The sequence below is a fragment of the Anser brachyrhynchus genome (assembly GCF_964034855.1).
Source record: "Anser brachyrhynchus genome assembly, chromosome: 10".
NCBI lineage: Eukaryota > Metazoa > Chordata > Aves > Anseriformes > Anatidae > Anser > Anser brachyrhynchus.
The window spans coordinates 13,426,190-13,445,916 of record NC_137705.1 but is presented as its reverse complement, the minus strand read 5'-3'; the positions used below and the strand labels follow the sequence as shown (position 1 = coordinate 13,445,916).

General features: G+C 40.5%; 1 protein-coding gene and 1 long non-coding RNA gene across 23 annotated transcripts in view; one reads left to right on the top strand and one right to left on the bottom strand.

Annotated features, from left to right (window-relative positions):
- The window catches only part of DOCK3 (dedicator of cytokinesis 3), a 223,989-nt gene extending 205,320 nt beyond the window's left edge, over positions 1–18,669 (top strand). For 12 of the 22 annotated variants that reach the window (XM_080606288.1, XM_080606289.1, XM_080606284.1 and 9 more), the window contains 9 exons: positions 396–517; positions 2,044–2,179; positions 2,714–2,795; positions 4,778–4,930; positions 8,390–8,508; positions 9,370–9,457; positions 13,109–13,231; positions 13,809–13,891; positions 14,110–18,669. In XM_080606288.1, the coding sequence (XP_080462414.1) occupies positions 396–517; positions 2,044–2,179; positions 2,714–2,795; positions 4,778–4,930; positions 8,390–8,508; positions 9,370–9,457; positions 13,109–13,231; positions 13,809–13,891; positions 14,110–14,616 (1,413 nt within the window). In that variant the 3' untranslated portion in view covers positions 14,617–18,669. The remainder of the gene's footprint in view (positions 1–395; positions 518–2,043; positions 2,180–2,713; positions 2,796–4,777; positions 4,931–8,389; positions 8,509–9,369; positions 9,458–13,108; positions 13,232–13,808; positions 13,892–14,109) is intronic. The other 10 variants (XM_080606283.1, XM_080606287.1, XM_080606295.1 and 7 more) reach the window with 8 other exon arrangements.
- LOC308200478 overlaps positions 1–19,727 on the bottom strand; it is a 49,344-nt gene that overhangs the window by 26,202 nt on the left and 3,415 nt on the right. The gene's annotated exons all lie outside the window — the stretch shown is intronic.

The window sequence follows — 19,727 nt, the reverse complement described above, 5'->3', positions numbered from 1 at the left end:
AGCCTTTCTCTTTCAGCAGATGAGATCCATACAGGTTATAGCCTGTGTCCAGCCTGTGTTCATTGCCTTTCTTTAGAATTTAGACAAGATCTGTATTTTTGAGTTCAAGTTTCTTTTCAGAAAAAAATGGAGATGGCTGCAATTTGAACAACACAGTACCTCTCTTTTTCTCCAAAATTCCTGAAATGGTGGCTGGAAAGTATTGTTAGAAATAGAGAATAGGGATATAAAATGCTGAAGCTCTTTATCCTGTGGAAACACAGGTAACTGTAGATGATTACAGAGAACATGGAAACAGATCAGATTTTTTCTGAGAAGAAAACATTGTAATTTTCTCACGACTAATTTAGCTAAAATATCTATAGTAATTAAAAGACTCTGTGTCTCATGTGCAGGAGTTACCTGGCTTGGATAAGCTGAGTCCAGCCTGTTCTGGCACTAGTACACCACGCGGCAATGTTCTCGTTTCACACGGACCAATGAGCCCAGAGAGCATCAAGCTGTTGCATCGACACAGGTACCCTGTTTTCTTCTGCTGAAATATCAAAGATCTCTGCACACTGTTGAATTAAGATTCGAGGGTCAAAGATGCAATTAATAGTACTGGAGGAGGAGGAGGGTCAGTTTTGGTATAAGCATCCTTTATTTTCGTTCAAAGCTAATTATTAAAGTTTGAGGATGGAATCAAAATGTTGAGAAATCCAGTTTGCAGCATATCCTAAATACCTCCAGATGTTACTTCATCTCTTTTCTTATACATCTGCCACTCAGATTCTTCTCAGCTCTCCAGATTCAATCTGACTTTGGAGGTTCCAACTTCTCATACTTCTGTTATGCAAATGGCAAATAAATATTATCTACCATGAAAGGAAAATTGTATTGCTTGGTTTAGAAACTGAACTCAATATGTGCCCATTTTTAAGACTCCAAAAATGTTTGCGTAATTGTTTTTAGAGTTTTAATCAAATCAGAACCCAAATATAAGAGGCTGCCAAGGGTGGTTTGATCAGAATACCAGAAAATAGCTCAGCATTCAGAGAAATAGCTGAAAACATGGATGTTTATTCAAACAGAAGAACCACCTATAAAAACTGACTGAGGACAAAAATTGGGATTTTTCAGGTCAAAACAGAGTTTTTATATCCAGCCAAAACTGCTTATTTGAAAATGTACGTATCCATGCCAGCCTGAGAAACAGTGAAAAGAATGTCACTCAGATTATGAAATTTCAATGGCTCTTCAATGTTTATTTCCCTTGGTGGGTCTACATAGTTTAGCCTGGCATAAAGAGCTGTGTAAACTTGGTCCTGAGTTACAGGATCCATGGTTCCCTTTTTAAAATTACAATTGAGTAGCTCTTGTACTACTTTAGTGTCTTGGCAACTGACATTAGGTATCTGGGTGATATAATTCTTTTTCTCAAAATTCATCACTTTGTAAAGCCTTTTTTTTTAGTTCTTAGGGTAAAATGGGGAGATTCTATAGTGTACAAAGTATGTATTTGTGGATGTGATTCACACTGACAAAAAAAGAATCTGAGGAAGATTAGAGTGCAGACTGCACACCAGTTGGACTGTATTAATTTACTGTCAGCTAGAAAGTTGACTTTAACTGCAATGCAGAAGCCCAACAATGCAGTAAGAAAAACTGCATTTTGGCCTGTCTCTTGTGCTTGGCTTCCTTTGGAATGTTTTATTAAGCTGCTCCCACTCATCTTACTTGGGTATTAAGAATGAGAGTGGTTTCAGAATGTTCTGAACAGCTGATATGTATCCTGACATGTTAACCTGGCCTTGGATTCTGAAATTCAACACCCTACACACTGTGATATTAAGTATAATCTTATTTCCATTTCTTTCATATTTACTCACATTTATGGATTTGTTTAAGCTTTTATTTGGCCTGATACTTTCAAAAGTGTTTGACATGTAGAGATGACCTAAAGCAGGTATTTAACCAACCTGGAAAAAAATCAGACTTCAGAAATTAAAACGCAAATTAAAAAATAATAATGCCCCTGTTCTTTCTCTGTTTTCGTTCTAGCCCACTGAACATGCTTGGTTCAGTCCGACACTCGTCATCCTCTCTGTCATCACACACCTCCAGCGAAACAGGAAACCTGGTTATCCTGACAGACAGTTCTGTGGGGGAGACTGCTGAGGATATGTACCACATGCAGGTACGGCTCCAGCGCACCCAGAAGCAATTGTTAGAGATGGCACTGAGCATGCTTGGAGCGTTACACTTATGAGTGCAATGTACCTATCCACACGCTTGGTTCTGTCCAGTGAGATTTTTGTGAAGAACCGAGTAGTGAGAATCTGAGGTTGTTCAAGAAAGACGACAGAGTAATTCATCCGGGTTTACTTTGGGAAGAAATCTTCTGTATTCATACAGTGAAAGTTGCTGTCCAAGATCATAGTATTGCTTTCAAAAAGTGAGATTTTAGTCAGCATGTTATTATCTGACCTGTTCAACACACATGCATTATTGTTCTTGTTTGTGAGAGGCTGAGATGAGTCCCCAAGTCTTGAGTGCAGATTAATAGTGGCCTGCACTGAAGCTATTTCCTAGACAGAGGTCACACTGGGGAACCTGAGATAGGTAAAAATCTGATCCACTCAGTTCTCTTCTCTGCCTCCTGCAGCTTGTTTACCCTAACTCCAGGTACCAAGGCTCAGTCACCAACGTGTCTGTTTTATCCTTGTCCCAGGCCAGCCCTTCCACCTCAAGCCTGAGTTCTACCCACTCGGCACCATCCCAGATGATTAACTCTGCCCCTTCCAGTGCACGAGGTAAGAATGGATGGACCCAAATGAAGGGTTAACTGGAACTGCAGGTATACCCCCTAAGTCTTTCAGCTTCCTTATCATATTGGTTGAAATACAACCTGTACTGAAATAGACCACTGTTTCTTTTTTGGAGCTTGCCTCATCAAAAATGATTTAAACATTTTGGTTTTTTTCAAAAATTTATTTAATCTTTTTTTTTCAGCAGTATTTGGAGTGTATTTCTGATACATGCTGGTTTCAGACAGCTGAATTTCATAATAGTTTCTGTTGTTCTGCTATGAAGTTGTGACAGGCAGTCTAGAGGAAAAGAAGAATATTCTTTGGTACAGTACTTCAAAGAGAGAGATCATGAAGACATGCAACATTTTCATTTTAGGCACTTAATGAAATTATGGCATAAAAAAGAACTGCAGTTAAGCAGAAATTTGTGTATACAGAAGCATATGTATACAGTGAACACTGAAAGATATAAATAGAGACAAAGAAGGATTTTCCTGCTGAGAAATGCTTGAAGAAAGGAAAAATATAAAATGAGACTCTAGGTATGCTTATATTGCCTTTGCTGTTGTAGTAGCTGGTCTTGATATAGCTAATCATTTTCTTCCCAAGCCTCACAGCTGTAGCAAAAGTATTCTGTGTAATCTTCTGACTTTGATAACTTCTATTCAAGTTTGTTTTATCTCATTTTGGATTCTCAGTTGCAGGTTCAAAAATTTCTACACCTCTTTTCACAGGCGTATGAAGAAGGTATCCAGGATACAGTCAGAGATGGAGGCTATTACTTAAATCTTACCCCTTTTTCCCATACAGGGGAACTGTATGCTTCTTTATGGACAGAGAGTACAGAGCAGGGGAGGTTTCTATTGCTCGTTAACAAGGAAAATCCTCCCTTTTCTCTCAGGCCAGCTTGGGGCTTTTTTGTTCAATCTTGCAGTAAAATCTTAATTGACTGGTTGTTGTTATGACATAGATGTTATCAAAGTGATTTATTTGAAGGATCCGATGGAATAGGAAGGTGAGAAGTGGATGTCTTCAAACAAAGGCATAGAGCTTCACTAATTACCATGAGCTGGAAGGAAAGTAATGACATCTCAAATAGTAAAGTAACAAGATGAAAGTGGCATAACAGAAAGGGGAAGATGGAACTGAGTACAGGGCCACGCCAGGAAGACACCCTTAAATGGGTGTGCCTCAGCTGGCATCAGAGGCCTGAATCTTAGGGGGGATCTAAGGGGGTTTGGTGTTCATGGCATTTCAGGATATTTGTCACTTTAAAAAGCCAGTGCTCGCAGTGGCAGGCTGTGCCAGTCTTTCTGAGGTTGATGACTTCACAGCAGCACCAGCTTCCCTCTTAACTGTATTCTTTGCTGTTGCTTAGAAACTAAAGCAATGAATGCTACGAAGGGCATGGTGCTGATGGTTGAGTCAACAGCACCTCCCAGAGATGAGTGCTGTAAATGGCTGCTAATGAGGAAACAATAAGAGAAATAATGATATTGAAAAATACTTCAAATGTATATTAATTTTACTCTTTACCCTTACTAATGTGTTGATAGCCTTTGATAATACATTTCTTCTCTGCTTTGTTCACTTTCAAGTTAGGTGAGCATAGCATCCAGACACTGCCCACTTACTATGGGATTTTATTTCTAGTAAAGTCCCAGATCCTCTCTGTTTCACAGTGTGCAAGTCACTACCCCAGTTATTGCAACACTGCTGTTTGGAATGGAGTTGTTCGTAATGACGAAAAACCCTATGCTAAGCTCCTCTGTGATAATACAACTTTGATTTGCTCCTTGGTGATTTTTCCTTTTGTTTTCCTTTTGAATTGGGTGAATTTGCTGCTTGTGAAAATGAGAGGCCAGTGTTGCTGGCCTGAGCAAGGTACTTCACAAACATTACATGTGCAGCTCTGCCAATGCACCTCTATTCCTTTTTTTCTTTTTTTTTTTTTTTGGTATTTATTTATATTCTTTTTAATTTAGTGCTGGTGAAAGGTGCTGGATTGACACCACTGGAGGCTGAAGCCCTCTATTTATCCACAGAACAGATACAGCATGGGCGGCAGCCATGCAAGCTTCCCCACGCTGCCCCCACCAATGTGCCTCATCTCTGTCCTGGAGGGACCACCTCTAGAGGTGAGAGGATAGTTCAGTCTCCATGACCCATCCAGTCCGTGACCTTTCTGCTGAGACTGCCAACAAAGCTGCGATAGTCGCGATGCTACAGCTATCCACTTTCCAGACAGGAAGTACACAAAGGCCAACAATTCATTTCATACAGGCCACCTAAATTTACCAACTTAGCATCGTTGTCACCTGTGACTTTAAGCTGAGCACAGTTTTCTAAGATTTCTGTTTTTTTCTCAGATGTTTAAATGTTTTTCATTGGTTCAGATATTAATGTAGAGGTTAAAAAAAAAAAAATCCTGTTGTCAGGATTCTTTGACACCTGTTCTCTGTTTGACTGCAGAGTCCTTTCTGGACCTCAGCTATTAGTGCTGCTCTGAGGAGACAGGGATCTTGTTGACATAGATTAGTTCCATTAGCAACCAAAATAAGCCATGGCCATTTGCATTAACAGTCCAGCAGGAAGTTAAATCTTATTTCTAATTCTCCACTTCCAGACGTGGCCCTTTCATTGACGTTTAAAACAACAACAAAAGCAAATTATTTGGTTTGTCTAAGGAAAATAATAAAGCCATTAATCCAACATTTTGTGTAAGATACTCATGAAGGGTAGTATTGATGCTGATGTGATCATAACACTGAACAGCAGATAAAAGCAGCAAGCCTTATACTGCAGTTACAATCTATACAACTTAGAGCAAAAGTCTTAAATAGGCGTGTAATCAGAACACAGTAAGAACTCTTTAATTCTATGCTAACAGTAGAGAAGGGTATTACTAGTCTGTTTTTCAGATTAATGAGTGTCCATCTTTCAGTTTTCACTTGACCCTTGAGTAGCTTCTTTCCTATTAAGAAAGCAGCATGTTTGTTCTGGCTTCATTTGAGGTGACTCATGTGAGGCGCTGCTCTAACCCTACTCGAGTTAAAAGATTATGTAAACCAGTGTTCCTTAAACAGATACCGTAATGCAAAAAGACCTGGAAAGAGCTATGAGTGGGTTAGGGTTCTTTTTCCCATGATTTCATTGACAATGTATCTGGGACTCTTCCACTCTCTAAGAAACTCCCAGTTGGCACTTCATGGCTGACCTCTTAAGGCATCCCTACTGCTTCCTCAACACATTCCCCTTCTTCAGGGGCAGAAAATGAGTCCCAGAGCCTGCCTTAGCACTGTGCAACAACCCATATACTTGCATAAAAACTTCCTTCTGAAACCCAGAAAGTTACAGTTTGGTGCAGGAGCAAACTGTTTTCATAACAGTAAAGAAAATGATGGATTGGGAAGAAAAAGATGCATTGAGTTTGGAGTTTAACTATGTTAATTTTCAGATTCGCTCCTTAAAACTAATACTTGTTACAAGTGGATTAATATTTTCAAAATTAAAAAAAAATAAAAAATACCTCTGCCTTCAGCATAGGATTTCCTTTCTCACTAACAGTATATACAGTGCTGCACGCATCCAGTGTACCCAGCTACATGCTGAGAACAACAAACCCTGGTACAAGCTGCAGCATTTTATATGGCTGCTCTGGCTGTTCTGAAAACTTTTTAAAAGTTTTAATTTGTTTTTTACATGTTGCCAGTCCCTGATGAGAGCCTTGGTGATTGTGTTCTCTTTGTCCAACTTATTAATAAATGCTTCAGTTATAGACACTCCTGTTACGGCACCCAATTTGGATGTATCCGTGCTTAATTTTGTTAGCAGACTGGATATTTGGCATAATCTGCAACAATCTTTGTAGTTATAGTTATTTACCAATTTAAGGCACCAAACAGCAGAGCTGTTGTGTAAACTAGGCTCTGCCACCAGATTTAGCACATGCGGGATTTTTCAGATCATGCAATACACAGTCTGGTGGAAGCTAGTGGTTTGCATCTTGGATAAAAAAAAAAAAAAAAAAAAAAAAGAACAAGGATGGTAAGATAAATAAAATGGAAAAGCTTACCATATAGGTTGTGCTGTGATGCAGTTCTGGGCACACCTAGAAGTTTGGCACATTTACATCTGTTACGTAGAAAGAGGACTATTTGTGACGTGTGAGTAAAAGAGACTCAGCATAAAGCATACCACTGTGTTTTCCAAGCTGACGTTGTACGTAAGAGCAAATAATGTTGTGTAATTATGTTTCTGTTTTATGTCTGGGGACAAAATGAGTTCGGAACTAGAATGCAGATACTCTGCAGCTGTTCATGTCAGGGTGGGGACGTAGATTAATCTGGGATCTTCCACCCCTGATGGAATCGTTGCAATTGTGGGAGGTTATCCTGCATTCTGCTGGACACATTGTTCCTTCCACTGTGTGCTGAATCAGTCCCAAAAATTGCATGTTTGCTTTTGCTGGGGTAAGAGCTGCATTAACCAGCACCAATGCCTTTGCTCATATGTTGGAGTGCTGTTAAGGTAATGTGTGTGGTTGTGGAAAGTTTGCAAAAGGGGGCATGTATTCCCCAAAAGCCGGCATGGCTCTGTAATGCGCTGTGTGCTGCCATCTGTTAAGTGCGTGTCCGTGACACAATGAAATAATCAGTGCAAATTAAAGCTCACTCTAGCAGCTTCAGATCATCAGTTCCTGCCTAATATTGTGCATCCCAAGGGATGTGTCTATCAGTAGTACTGGACTTCAGGAAGTCACTAATTGAAATCATTCTTCTAGCAAATCCATTGTCAGCTGTTGCATATCAGAATATATATTGTTGTGTGGCACTCATCTTGAAGGACATGAATCACATGCTCCAGGAAGATACCTACATGAAATATCCTTATACCTTAAATGATAAATATTCAGATAACTGATAAGTCTACAAAGTCAGACATATTCCTCTGATATAACTCTAAGCATTGGTAAACATCCTGTTATCGTATAATGGCTCAGTATACCAACACTAATAACACCTTAACCAGAGGAATTGTAAGGAAAATGCCACCCACGTTTATAGAAAGTTCTGCTTATTATTATTCTTTGTTTTGTCTTAATAAAGAGGAAGCTAACAATGGTATCACCAACTACATGGCAATACCTCAGTCTCTGTCTGCCAGAACTGAGGAACAAAGTAGCTCAAGCTTTTATCCCTTTCTGTCACATTCAATCCTAAAGTATAAAATTCTATGGCATTTATATACCTCTACAAAACTTTATGGGGTAAAAGAGCATTAGACACTGCAAAGCACAGCCACAGCTGATTGCCACTTTTTTCTTAAGAGAAAGCTCTTTGCAGCACACAACTAGGGACAAGTACATCTTACACACCTTACACGGTATGTCCTTAATTGTATGTAACATGCCAGTTCTTATTTCATCTTGTGCCATGCACCCCACCAACAGCTGCTTAGTGGGCTCAGCACCGTGTTTTCTTGAGTCCTGTAAGATCATCATGTGAACAAATTGCGAAGGAGAAGTAGATCACTGGGCATGCGGAGACATGGCTGTTGTTTGTCATGTGTACGTGATTATTCTCACTTGTTTACAGGCTCTCCCTCTCTACCAGATAAGTACCGCCACACTCGGGAGCTGATGATGTTGCTGCCAACCCACCGGGACCGACCTAGCAGTGCCATGTATCCCACGGCTATCATGGAAAATGGACAGGTAGCAGATCTAATTTCTTTTATGTTAGTTCAACCGCCTGAAACGGTGACTTTCATTTTTACTGTTTTGTCCACTTTAAAGCTTCCCTTCTCACCTTTAGAAAGCACAACTTAGGATCCTTTTCAAAGTGGTCCAAGAAGTAACATGGAACTTTTCGTATTAATCACCCACGAGAGCCACCCACTTTGGTAATCAAGTGATACAAACTGTAATGACTGTTAAAGCTGTATTTACTTCTCAGCTTTGTCCTCTTTTTTTCTTTTGGTGTGTTGCAAGCAGTCATACCATTAATTTACTCATGTTTCCATCCTGCAGTCTAGCCTCAAAGTACATTTTAAATAGTTCTATGGTGACTTCCAGAGGTAACAAAATACACAAGAGGCTGAAATAATATACTGATACAGGATCTCCAGTCTAGGCCTGTTTCTACTGCTTTCTCTGGACAAATTGCTAAATTCATAGCATGCTTACATATGAGCATTTTAATTCAGCGCTGGCATGCACTTTTGAAGGGAATCTGCTAATCGTGCCCACTTACTGTACTTCAGTTCACAGCAGAGAACTGTCTCAGCATGTGAACTCAATTCTTTCAAATAAAACCAAAGCAACAGGTAAGCTTCAGAAAATTTCCTCCAGAGAACACAGGCAGGTTGAATATTTTGTCCTCGCCACTGTTACACTCGGAGATCCACTGCTATTGCACTGCAGTACTTGCTAATGTAGACACAGTCTAATATTTCCATGATTCTTTTTAATTAAATAACCTTCCTTGCCTAAAAAGTGTGAACAGAAATCCACAGGTGCACCATCTTATGCTGGTTTTGGTTTTTATGCTTTTTTCTGTGCTTTCTTCTCCCTTAGCCTCCAAATTTCCAGCGCGCTTTGATCCAGCAAATGATTGGGCCATGCAAACCTTGCAGTGATCCCAACCTGTCTGTGGCTGAGAAAGGTACTCTTTTTCCTAGGTAACATGCATGCTTTCTGAAATATTATTACTCTGGTCATGTTACAGCAAGTACTGACTGAATGGGCTTCTACATTTCTTGGCAGAGCACATTCTCTGACAGTTTATTAACAGTTTAATTAACTGGGCCTTCTGCCAACCTACAGTCACTTTAGATCATTCACAGAAGGAGTTACACAAAGCTCTCTATTTCAGAAAGCTTTCTGAGTTTAGCATTTTGTTATCGAAACAAATCCTGCAGCCTTTATCAAGCAAAATCCCCAAGCAAGCAAATGAGAAGATATCTAAAAGAAGATCGGGACCATTTTCAAAAAATTATGAGGTATACTGTTGCTTATCTTTGGATAGTATAAATCTTTTTCTTTTTTTAATGTGCGCTTATTCTTCAAAATAGTAACATTTCTTGTAATCTCTCTCTGAGGTAGTTTTATACTTAAGTTTATCATTAGGGATGTAAGCTTAACTCACTGCTTTGAAAAAGTACGAGCGAGTCACTGGTTTTTAGTAAGAAATTTTTAAGGAAGGGTTTAAAGAGAAACAGCGAAGTGACTATAAGGTAAGATGCAGCATGGGAAAAATCGGAGGCTTATGTGAAAATTTCCCAGATGATCCTGGTGGCTGGCATGACAGATCTGCAAATAGGTGGGAAATGAGTCTGTCAGTAGCTAGCAAAGGATGATAAATAGCCAAGCAGGGAGGAGGAAAAAAAAAAATGAAAGAAGAGAAGGAGCTTGTTTGATGTAACGGAAAGGGAGAAGTTTGTGAAAGGGTGCCATGGACAAAGCGATGGGCTCAAAAAATGATCTGAGGAGCAGCATTCTGAAAAAACAGAAAAGTGGACAAAAATTCATGAGTTGAAATCTGAAACAAGGGTGCTGCCATAAGCGGGTAATGGTCATAGGCTAGGCAAACAGTGTCTTAAAGTCAAACGTTTTTAAGGCCAGGAAAGACCACTGCAGTCCTCTAGGCTGACGTGCATAACGTACTCCATCAGACATCTGTCAGTATTCTTGTTTTGTCAGCTATGCCTGAACTAAACTGTATCTTTGGGGAAAAAAATCCAGATTTTTTAATAGAATTTCTAATAAGTCAGAATCCACTACTTTAACAATGTGGCAGCCTTACAGAACAGTTGAGATGGAAACCAAAACCCAACGTACAGTTCTAAATAAAGGACTTTGACGATAATAAATGGTGACAACAGTTAAGACTAGGGAATGAGGAATTAAGAGCTCTGGCTTAGCCATGCTGCATTTGAAATGAACATGACAGACATGGTAACTTTTTCATATTGGACAAGAGAAGGAACTGGAAAAGGCACATATATGATGTATTGCCAGTTAAGAAATAATTCTTGAATCTGTATTTGTAGCCAGTCTTTATACAACAGCATAGTATGTAGCACAAAGAGAAGGGGATCCAAGACCAAACTCCCTCCAGAGGAGCCGTGAAAGGCAGATGACATTCAGTAACTGTTTTTAGGGGATGGTGTTACAGGAACCCCAGCTCTTCAGCCAGGTTGGTAGCACAAGCACAGTGACAAGCAGTTTTGCAGTCCTTGAGCCTTCATTGTTCTTTGTTAGTGAGGATGCCTTGTTTTTTGCTAACAGTCATGCCCCATGAATTTTTCCACCCCCTTCCTTGCCGTGACAGAAGCACTGCTCAGTAATTCTCACTGACAACAGGGTGACATCAGTCACCAAGAGCAGAATGGTTCATGTTCAGCTTCCCTGCTAATTGAACTTGGCTACTGAGCCACTGAAGACTGTTGAGAAGAGAGAGCTGGGCTAGGACAGAGCACTGGAGCTCCCTGGGTAGGTTTCTTCCTGAAGCATTTTGGATTAAGCACTGGTTTTAACAGGCAGCAGCCACGCTCCAAAATTGTCTGACCTGAGGATGATTTCCAGCACTTACACTCAAAAGGCAGTGAATGAGGGAATCAGACAGTATAAACGGCTTACACGTTGGGGTACCATGTTCTGTTCTTCAGTCTTCTGCTGCATCTCAGTGTTAAACAAAAAGCAGTCATTCTACAGGCCAAGAAAGCCAGGTATTGTTCTGTCCTTTTCACTTGATGCTGGTATCATTACATTTCTTGTCCCTCTCCATTTTAGCCTTTTGACACCAACTGCAAATTAGAGCACTCTGGCATGCGTACAGCATGAGCAGCGGTGCTCAAGAAGCTCATCTGAAGCCAGCTCACCTGTGTTGAGATATATCCCTTGGTTTGAACCTGTTCTCTGTCAAGATTCTTGGTATCTCACTTGTACACCTTTCTCAGTTTGAGAGTCTCTCTTCAAAAACAACATTTTCTTTTATATTTTATTGTTTTTGTTCTGTCTTTTGAGGCTGTTACTTTCTGATCTTTTTTACCTTAGGGAATTTTAGGTCTTGGGCAGCCTGTGTTCGTGAGCGAAGGAAACAAAAATACTGAAGAAACTCTTCAAAGTCATTTTAGAAAAGAAACACACCAAAAAATGGTTGCAGGCATTTTAATTACAGAGAAATTTTCTTCGTATGTCAAACTGCATGTTTGTTTCTCCAGGCTTCCATTTTTCATGTTTCAAAACTTAACAGTGGCAAAAGCTATCTTTAATCTCAGTTTTCTTTGGTAGACTCACGGAATCACTTTTTTACCCTTTTTTCTTTGGCAAATCTGAAGAAACTCAATCGTTTATAAATAAACATAAAATTATTGCATTTCCATCTCCTCAGAATAAATACAGTCTTTCAGTGTGTTTGGAAGAGAGGAAGATGTGTTTTAATAATCTTCGTCGACAAAATTCTTGAGATCCTGAAAAATTCTCATTGTTAGAAGCAACTATTATTTTGATGAGAAAAAGTCACACATACCATACTGGACGTCTGTCGTGAGGAAAGCCTTCTTGCTGTTGTCCGTAGGTTTGTGCCCAGTGCACCCCATCAAGAAGCACACAGAGTGGGAATCCCCGAAGTAGCTTGGGACTACGCTTGCCTCTACCTTTCCTGATTAACAAAGGCTTGATCTCGTCAGCTGACCTTGTAATACAAGGCGTCCAAACAGCTGTTTTTAAGTATTTGGTGATCACATTTTTGATCAGCTCTGTTGCTTAGTAAATTGGACCTGTGAAGTCTTGATTTCTTCTGTAACCGATTGAGGTGTCCACAGATTCAGTCTTTGCTTAGCCACTGTAATACAGCTACAGGCCATCCTGTTTCAGGACACACGTTCCCTCCTGCTCTGTAATCATTTGCCGCCAGGCAGAAGAGCTCACAACTGAGAGCTAGCTGCTGTTCTGTCACTGAGGTGTCATTTTTACTTACTCAATGGCTTGGGAAAAAAAAAAAAAACACCTTAGGAGTTCTACTGCTCTTCACGTTTGCTAGAAATGGGCCGGGGGGGGCATCAGTGAAGGGGAGATGGGCAGACTAACAAACACTGTGATCACCTAACTGTCACTTCTTTAACAAAGTACCCTGTAAACTTAACACGCTGTAGATTAGATGATGCCTTTGTTTGCCTTCAATCCTACCATACACCAAGTTTCTAGAATCTGTCCCCTTTTTACTACTGAAGAGCACACCAGAAAGCCAATCCTTCTGGCCCCAAGACCTCCCTGTTACATTACCCAAGTTAAATCTGTTTCAATCCTTCAGCTGTGCCAGCAGCGCCCAGTAGCTGGAGCCTAGACAGCGGAACAAGAGAGGCCCTGCCATTCCTGTCTGCCCACGTTGGGAGCATCTTGGCCCCACCAGTACCTCCCCGAAGCCTGCCCCATGGTAAGGAAAAGCCCAATAGGTCTGCTGCATAATTGGTGCAGTCACGCCAGATAAATCTAGGCCACCTGAAAGCTGACCACAGCCTTTTGTTTTTCCCTATGGAAACAACCAGAAACAAGCCAAAGTCTTTCCTGGTCTGCTAGGTTAGTGCTGGACAACACTTCAAATTTTTACAATCCTTACAGTAATATGTGGGCTTGTATGGACTAGAATTAGGTGTGTGTGTGCGCTGGGGGTTTGGCCTGGCTTCTTGCCAATGGCTATCTTCAGCAATAACTTACAGTTACAAAGCTATTAAATAAACCTTCAAACATTCATTGTTTATGAGCCTGTTGCCTTGCCATGAGATCCTTGATAACAGGGTTGGGTGGAAATCTATCACTGCACTAAACTTCTCATTAGCATTTTGTGATGTGACAGATGCACTCCACGGTATCTGTCAGAAAGGAAGCCTAGGCTGGAGTGGAGTTATCAGCGTTTGGAGCTGTTACCTGGCACCAGAGCATCTAAAACCCCAACTCTTTCATGGCAGTTGAGGCTGCACAAGTCTGTATTTCTGATCCATGTCTCATTCCAGGACACTACGCGCTGCACTTTGATGCCTTCCATCACCAGCTCAGTGATGCTCCTCCGGCACTGCCTGCACGAACATTGCGCAAGGTAAAAAAAAAAAAAAAAAAAAAGTTGCAGGAGAGAAGAGAGTAATGCAGAAGTGCATTACAAAGGAAGTGCACATACAAACCATTAATAATTAACGTTTTGAATACAAACGGAACTGCATTGTTGTTCACATCGCTGTCAAAAGCTGAAATGTGCAACAAGCTGCAGTGTTGCCTCCCTCATCAATTTTAACGTGGTTTTTGTTTTTCTCTAAACAGTCCCCTCTTCATCCTATCCCTGCATCACCCACCAGTCCGCAGTCTGGTCTAGATGGAAGCAACTCCACTTTATCCGGCAGTGCCAGCAGTGGTGTCTCTTCCTTGAGCGAGAGTAATTTTGGACATTCTTCTGAACCACCTCCTCGCACAGACACCATGGATTCTGTCCCCAGCCAGGCCTGGAACACTGACGAAGACCTAGAGACACCCTACCTCCCTGTCAGGTACAGTCTCTCTGAGCCTGATGTCCTTGAGTCGCTCAAATCCCAGCCATGCCGAAGCCACTCCGCTCCATCAGGAGTCATTCCTCAGGACACCATGGACCCTCCCGCTCTACCCCCCAAACCGTACCACTCCCGGCTGCCAAACATGGAGAACGAGGAGGGAATGATAATTGAAGATGACGACAAACACCGCCCATTGCATCGTAAAGTGTCCCAGCCAGTGAGCGGCGGGAAGGAAGAGCAGGCCAGGGTAGCATGGGAGCATGGCATCAGTGAGCAGTAGGGACAACTCCTGGTGAGCAGCTTGCGTCATCAGTCCAGGTCTGAGCAGAAAGCAGAGAGATGAGGACTCAGAACAGCAAGCCGCCTTTCTACTGCCGCAGGTTTATGGCTGGAGCCCACACAAGCAATTGGGCCAGCACGGGAGGTTGCTGCTTTCCTTTTTAATTTCTTTTTACACCTTTCCGTTATGTTTTTTAACTTTTGGTGCAGTGGATGGTTATTCCTTCTGCAGTTTCTTAACCGCACCACATGGCACACAAGCCATAGAGACCTGCAGAAGCTGAAGAATACAATTTTAAGCGGCAGGGGAAGAAGAAGGGGGAAATTTGGCAAGTTGATTTTGAAACTGCTTTCCTCCTAGTTCTGAGACCCACGTGAGTAGAAGCAGTTGCACTAGGGACATATTTTGTTGCTGTACAGAAGTGAAAGCTCATTGCTGAAATCAGGGATTTTATGAACTGTCAGTCTGGAAGGTGCATGAGCTGCAGGCAGTGAAAAAGATGGCAATTCTAAGAAGAAATTGGCTCTTTTGAGAGCAGGATTGTACATATCTGTGCAGTGATCTCCCTGCATTGGTTCATGGGTGCTGAGGCAATCTAACCAGTGCTGATGCGCTGATTTCCAAGATATCATTTCCAACAAACTCTGCCTCCTTTGTTTTTTATGTACTGTTTGATTTCTTAAATTTTGCTTTCACTGGCTAAACCAACCTGCTTTCTCATTGGAACCATATGCTATTCATCAGTGCTACAGGATGAGGGGAGGTTAGTAGCCATTGGAGCTGCGACTGATTGTAGGCTTTTCCCATGCCCGACTTCGGGCAGGCTGTTGACACCAGCATTTCTATTCTGGTTTAAAAAAAAAAAAAGTTTCTCATGCCACAGCTGGTTGGCGACTCACCAGTAAAGAAAAGGTGGCTTAAATGCATCATGTCCAACACTCCTTGCCTCAGGGCTGAACATCACCGTTCTCACCACCTTCCATCACCCAGGAGCTGAGATTCACGAGATTCATTTCCCAATACCACGCTGTCCTCAGTCCCTCTAAATCTCACTGCAGCTGGTGTGCAGCAGCTCCATCTCTCACAGCAGACAGAAAACACTAAGATGCAAGAAAAGCCCAGTGTTTAGTGTGCACCCTAGAGTCAGGAATCTTAAAGGCAACCTGTAAAGAAGAAACATTTGTTTCCTCTTTTGCTTCTTTAGAATGTATAAGAAGCTTAGGAGCTTCTCCTCTCTTCTAGAAGGTTTCTTTTCTCCCCATGCAGTAAAACAGCTTTCCCCCTATGCCCTGCCTCCCCCTACCCCTTTATTTATTTATTTATTTATTGTCAGGCTCCAGAAAGGGATGAAGAATTTGGTGCAAGTTTAGTTTTTTGCAATTTTGGTGGAGAAAAAAAAAAGGAAAAAAAAAGAAAAACCAAGAAATGGAACTATGCAGAGGTGGCGACAGTACAAGTCTATGTATACAAAACAAGCCTTTTAATCAGTATTTTCTTAATTCAGTACAAGACAAGCCAGGAAAAAGTTCTGTGGTAACAGAGCCAAGATCTGTTCTTCAAAAAGAACTATAAGAAATCTTTTATTCCTATTTTCATATTTTTCAAGAAACTTTCAATCTAAAGAAAGCATCAAATATTTAATGTTTTTAGATAAGCAATGCTTCTTTCTGCTACTATGCACATTTTAGCCTTCCTTATAACCATTTCCACCTGCAGATTGCAAAGCACATTTCAGATGATGGTAAGTTACCACTGAAAAATCTGAAGCACATTCAAATAGAAGACTTACCTCCACCACATAAATTAGTGTCAGAAACAGGAATAGCATCAACTGTTATATCCAGTTCTTGCCCTAGCCACTTAGTTTCTCATGCTACAAACAGTGTAAAGAAGCAAAAAAGGATCTAAGTCTTTTACAGGTCACCTTTAGCACTACCTCTAAATACAGCGACTGGGCAGAGTACATTGCTTCTGAACTCCTAAAGATGGTCAGTATGAAATCTGGGCTCTGTCAGCTGTCATACGAAGGGGATTGTAAGAGGATGTATTCGTTTTCTTTCTCAAGCTCTAGCCCATGCAAAAGTAATAAATTATGGATTTGTTTCTTAAATGGCCTGTGTGGCCTGGAACAAAGTCTCTCGTGCTTCCTCTATTTTGTTACTAACACAGGCTGCTTGTAATCCTTATGACCTTCACAGTTAAGAAGAGAATTATATTAAAACCTGACCTACAGTGGACATTTCATCTCTAGCAGGAACAAGTTTTCCAATGGTAGGGCCATTCTAACTGGTAATGAACCAAGCTGGGTCTCTGGTATAGAACACAGGTGTGAACATTCAACTCAATTATGTTTTCAGTGAAGGTAAGTCAAGGTAATTCCTTAGAAATTAGCATAATATTTTCAATGTGTTATCCTCCAATTTGACTGAGATTCTTCAAGAGAAATTTTTAAGAGAACCAAGTATTCGATTCCATCTCCCCTGCCCCTGTTTCTTGTTTTGTTTTATTTTTTTTTCTGGCGGGAGGGTTGAAAGTAGTAAAGGTACTGATTTACTGAATTTCCTCATTGGAAAAAAAAAAAAAAGAAAAAAAACAGCAGGTCTTGAAAATAAAAATTTGCAAAAGCAAGAATGCAATTAACATGGGACTAAGTCCCAGTCAGCTGGAAAACCTGCCACCTGGAACTCTAATCAATATATTACGATGTGTCACCTTGCTCTGATTAGAGAGACTACAACAGTAGTTGAGTCCCTTTTGAGTATCTGACATAATTACATATTTGTAAGAGTTTGAAGATCAATCAGATGTTGTATACAAATACCTAAATTATGTCAGGTCCACACAAAAAAAGGACGGAATTACTGAATTTACTAAATATGAGCCTCTCTGAAGTTAAGGTTCTGTTACTGTTCTGATATCTACCACATATTCTGTCTCCCTTTTCAGTGCTTAACTTAAAGGGTGCAGAAGATAGACTCCTATTGAGATTTTGTGAATGCTGGAACTAATAATTCATGGAACTAATACTTCTCTGGAGGGTGGGGTGGCTGATAGCATAGTACAACTCCAACAGCAAACTCAGGCCTGGAGCAGGTGGAAGCAACAGCAGTTGTTGCACTTGTCTAACAGGATTTGAAGATTCTTTGTATAAACCACAGTGACGGGATGCTTTGAACAGGACCCGTTCATGCTATACCTAACTCTGACTTAAATTTAATATGTACTTGCCTTCCTCGGGTTTTCTTTGCATAACAAAATAGCATGTGCATTCCTCAAAAAATTGGCGGAATTCTGCTGCAAATCTCTCCATCGTGAGTGTACCTGCTGGCCCCATATGAAACAAAAATGAGAAGAAACTACAGTAATAGAAGAAAAGCAATTAGAAAAAATTTTCTTAATCCCACCCTTTTTTTTCAATGACTGGGTTGGTTTTCTTGCAATGTCCAAAATTAAGATTCTTTTCCGTCCTTTACTTCATTTCCTTTTTAGCTTACGTAACCATTTCTTAGGTAAGGGATGCTTGCATATCCCTTCTGTGGGAGAATCAGACAAAACTGGGGGAGGCTGGAGAGAGCAAGAGCCTTTGGGAAACAAATTATGTGATATTTGAAATTTCCTCTAATCATGCTTCTTTGTAAATACCCCCATTTGAATGCTGTGTATTTGTACAGGAAATTGAGCAAAAAATGTATAGATTGTGATGTCTGACTGGTATTCTGCCCTGTAAATGTGTTTTTAACCTCTGGCATTCTGTGCTTATTTAAAAAAGGCAAAAACCTCTAACCACTTCTCTTTTGTGTATCCATGTTTAAAATAAAATCAAAACAGCTATCTTATCTATAACGGAAATCAAATTTAAAAGGAAAAAATAATTTGTACAAGTGTCTTAAAGGTACTTCATTGTATATATTGTGATAGCATGTTTCCAGAACCAACAAATAAGTGGTGTGAATTTTAGATGTAAATATCTGCTGTTTGTTTTGGGTTTCTTTCCCTTACCCATTCACTCGACTGCTGTGATGTGGAATTAAAGATTAATACCTGATATTAAAATGGTACAGCTGTACATTCATTGCTGTCCTCCTGACAGGGTTATCCTCAGGCTTCTCTAGCTGGTCACCACAAGACAGGCGGCTGTCAGAGAGGGGCAGCACCGCTACCCCCTGCAGCAGCCCAAGGCACCTCCTTGCATGGCAGAAGCTTTAAGAGTTTTGTGGGAGTACTTCCACACGCCAGCTGAATCAGTTCCTTGATAGGTACCTCACTGCTTGGGTTGGGATGCACTGAGTGGCAGCCTAGTTCACATTTTTATGCAATAGCAAGACGTTTTGGCAGCAATTTTGTTTCTCAATTTTAAATATTTAAATACCAATCATTTTAACAGAACGGATTTGAAAGAATAAGATGTAGAAACTAAAATTTATAGTCATTACTACATGAGAGTTAATCTCTAAGATGCCCATCTTCTTCCATTAGAACTAATAAATCAGGTCAAGGCCCAGGAGACAGAAAAAATAACCCATTTCTCCCATCCTGTCTTGACAATGCAACAAAAAAAAATATTTAAAACTCATCCCAAAAGCCATTTAGCAGTAAAATATAATAAAAGTGTAATTTAAACTGGAATTGGGGTGTACATTGACTGCCATCTGCACCCCCCTTCTTCATTAACTACATACCCCATGAATAACATAAAAATACAATGAGTTGTACTTGAAAGTACATGTAACATGGCAAAAGTGTTCAGCTGACACCTGAAAAGTGTCTGTATAAAGCACTCCCTTTGAGATCTCTTCTTAGCCCAACTTACCAAGTCTGGTTTTCGTTTGTTTGTTTTTTAATTCAGCTAAAAAATCTGCTACTGGAGCATAGGAAATGAATATTTGGTACAAAAAGACAGGTGAAGCCCTCAGCTTTAAACAAGTTAAATCTCATTGCCATTAAAGCCAAAAGAACAACTGTTTCGATGCAAGCCAAATACCTTATTTAAACTAAGCCACAACAGTCAGATTGAAATCTAAATACCCTAGCCAAATACTTCGCCCTAGCTAAGTCAGAGCTTCAGCAGTTTCCATATATGACCTGTGTAGCACAGTGTGAATTTTCTTGTG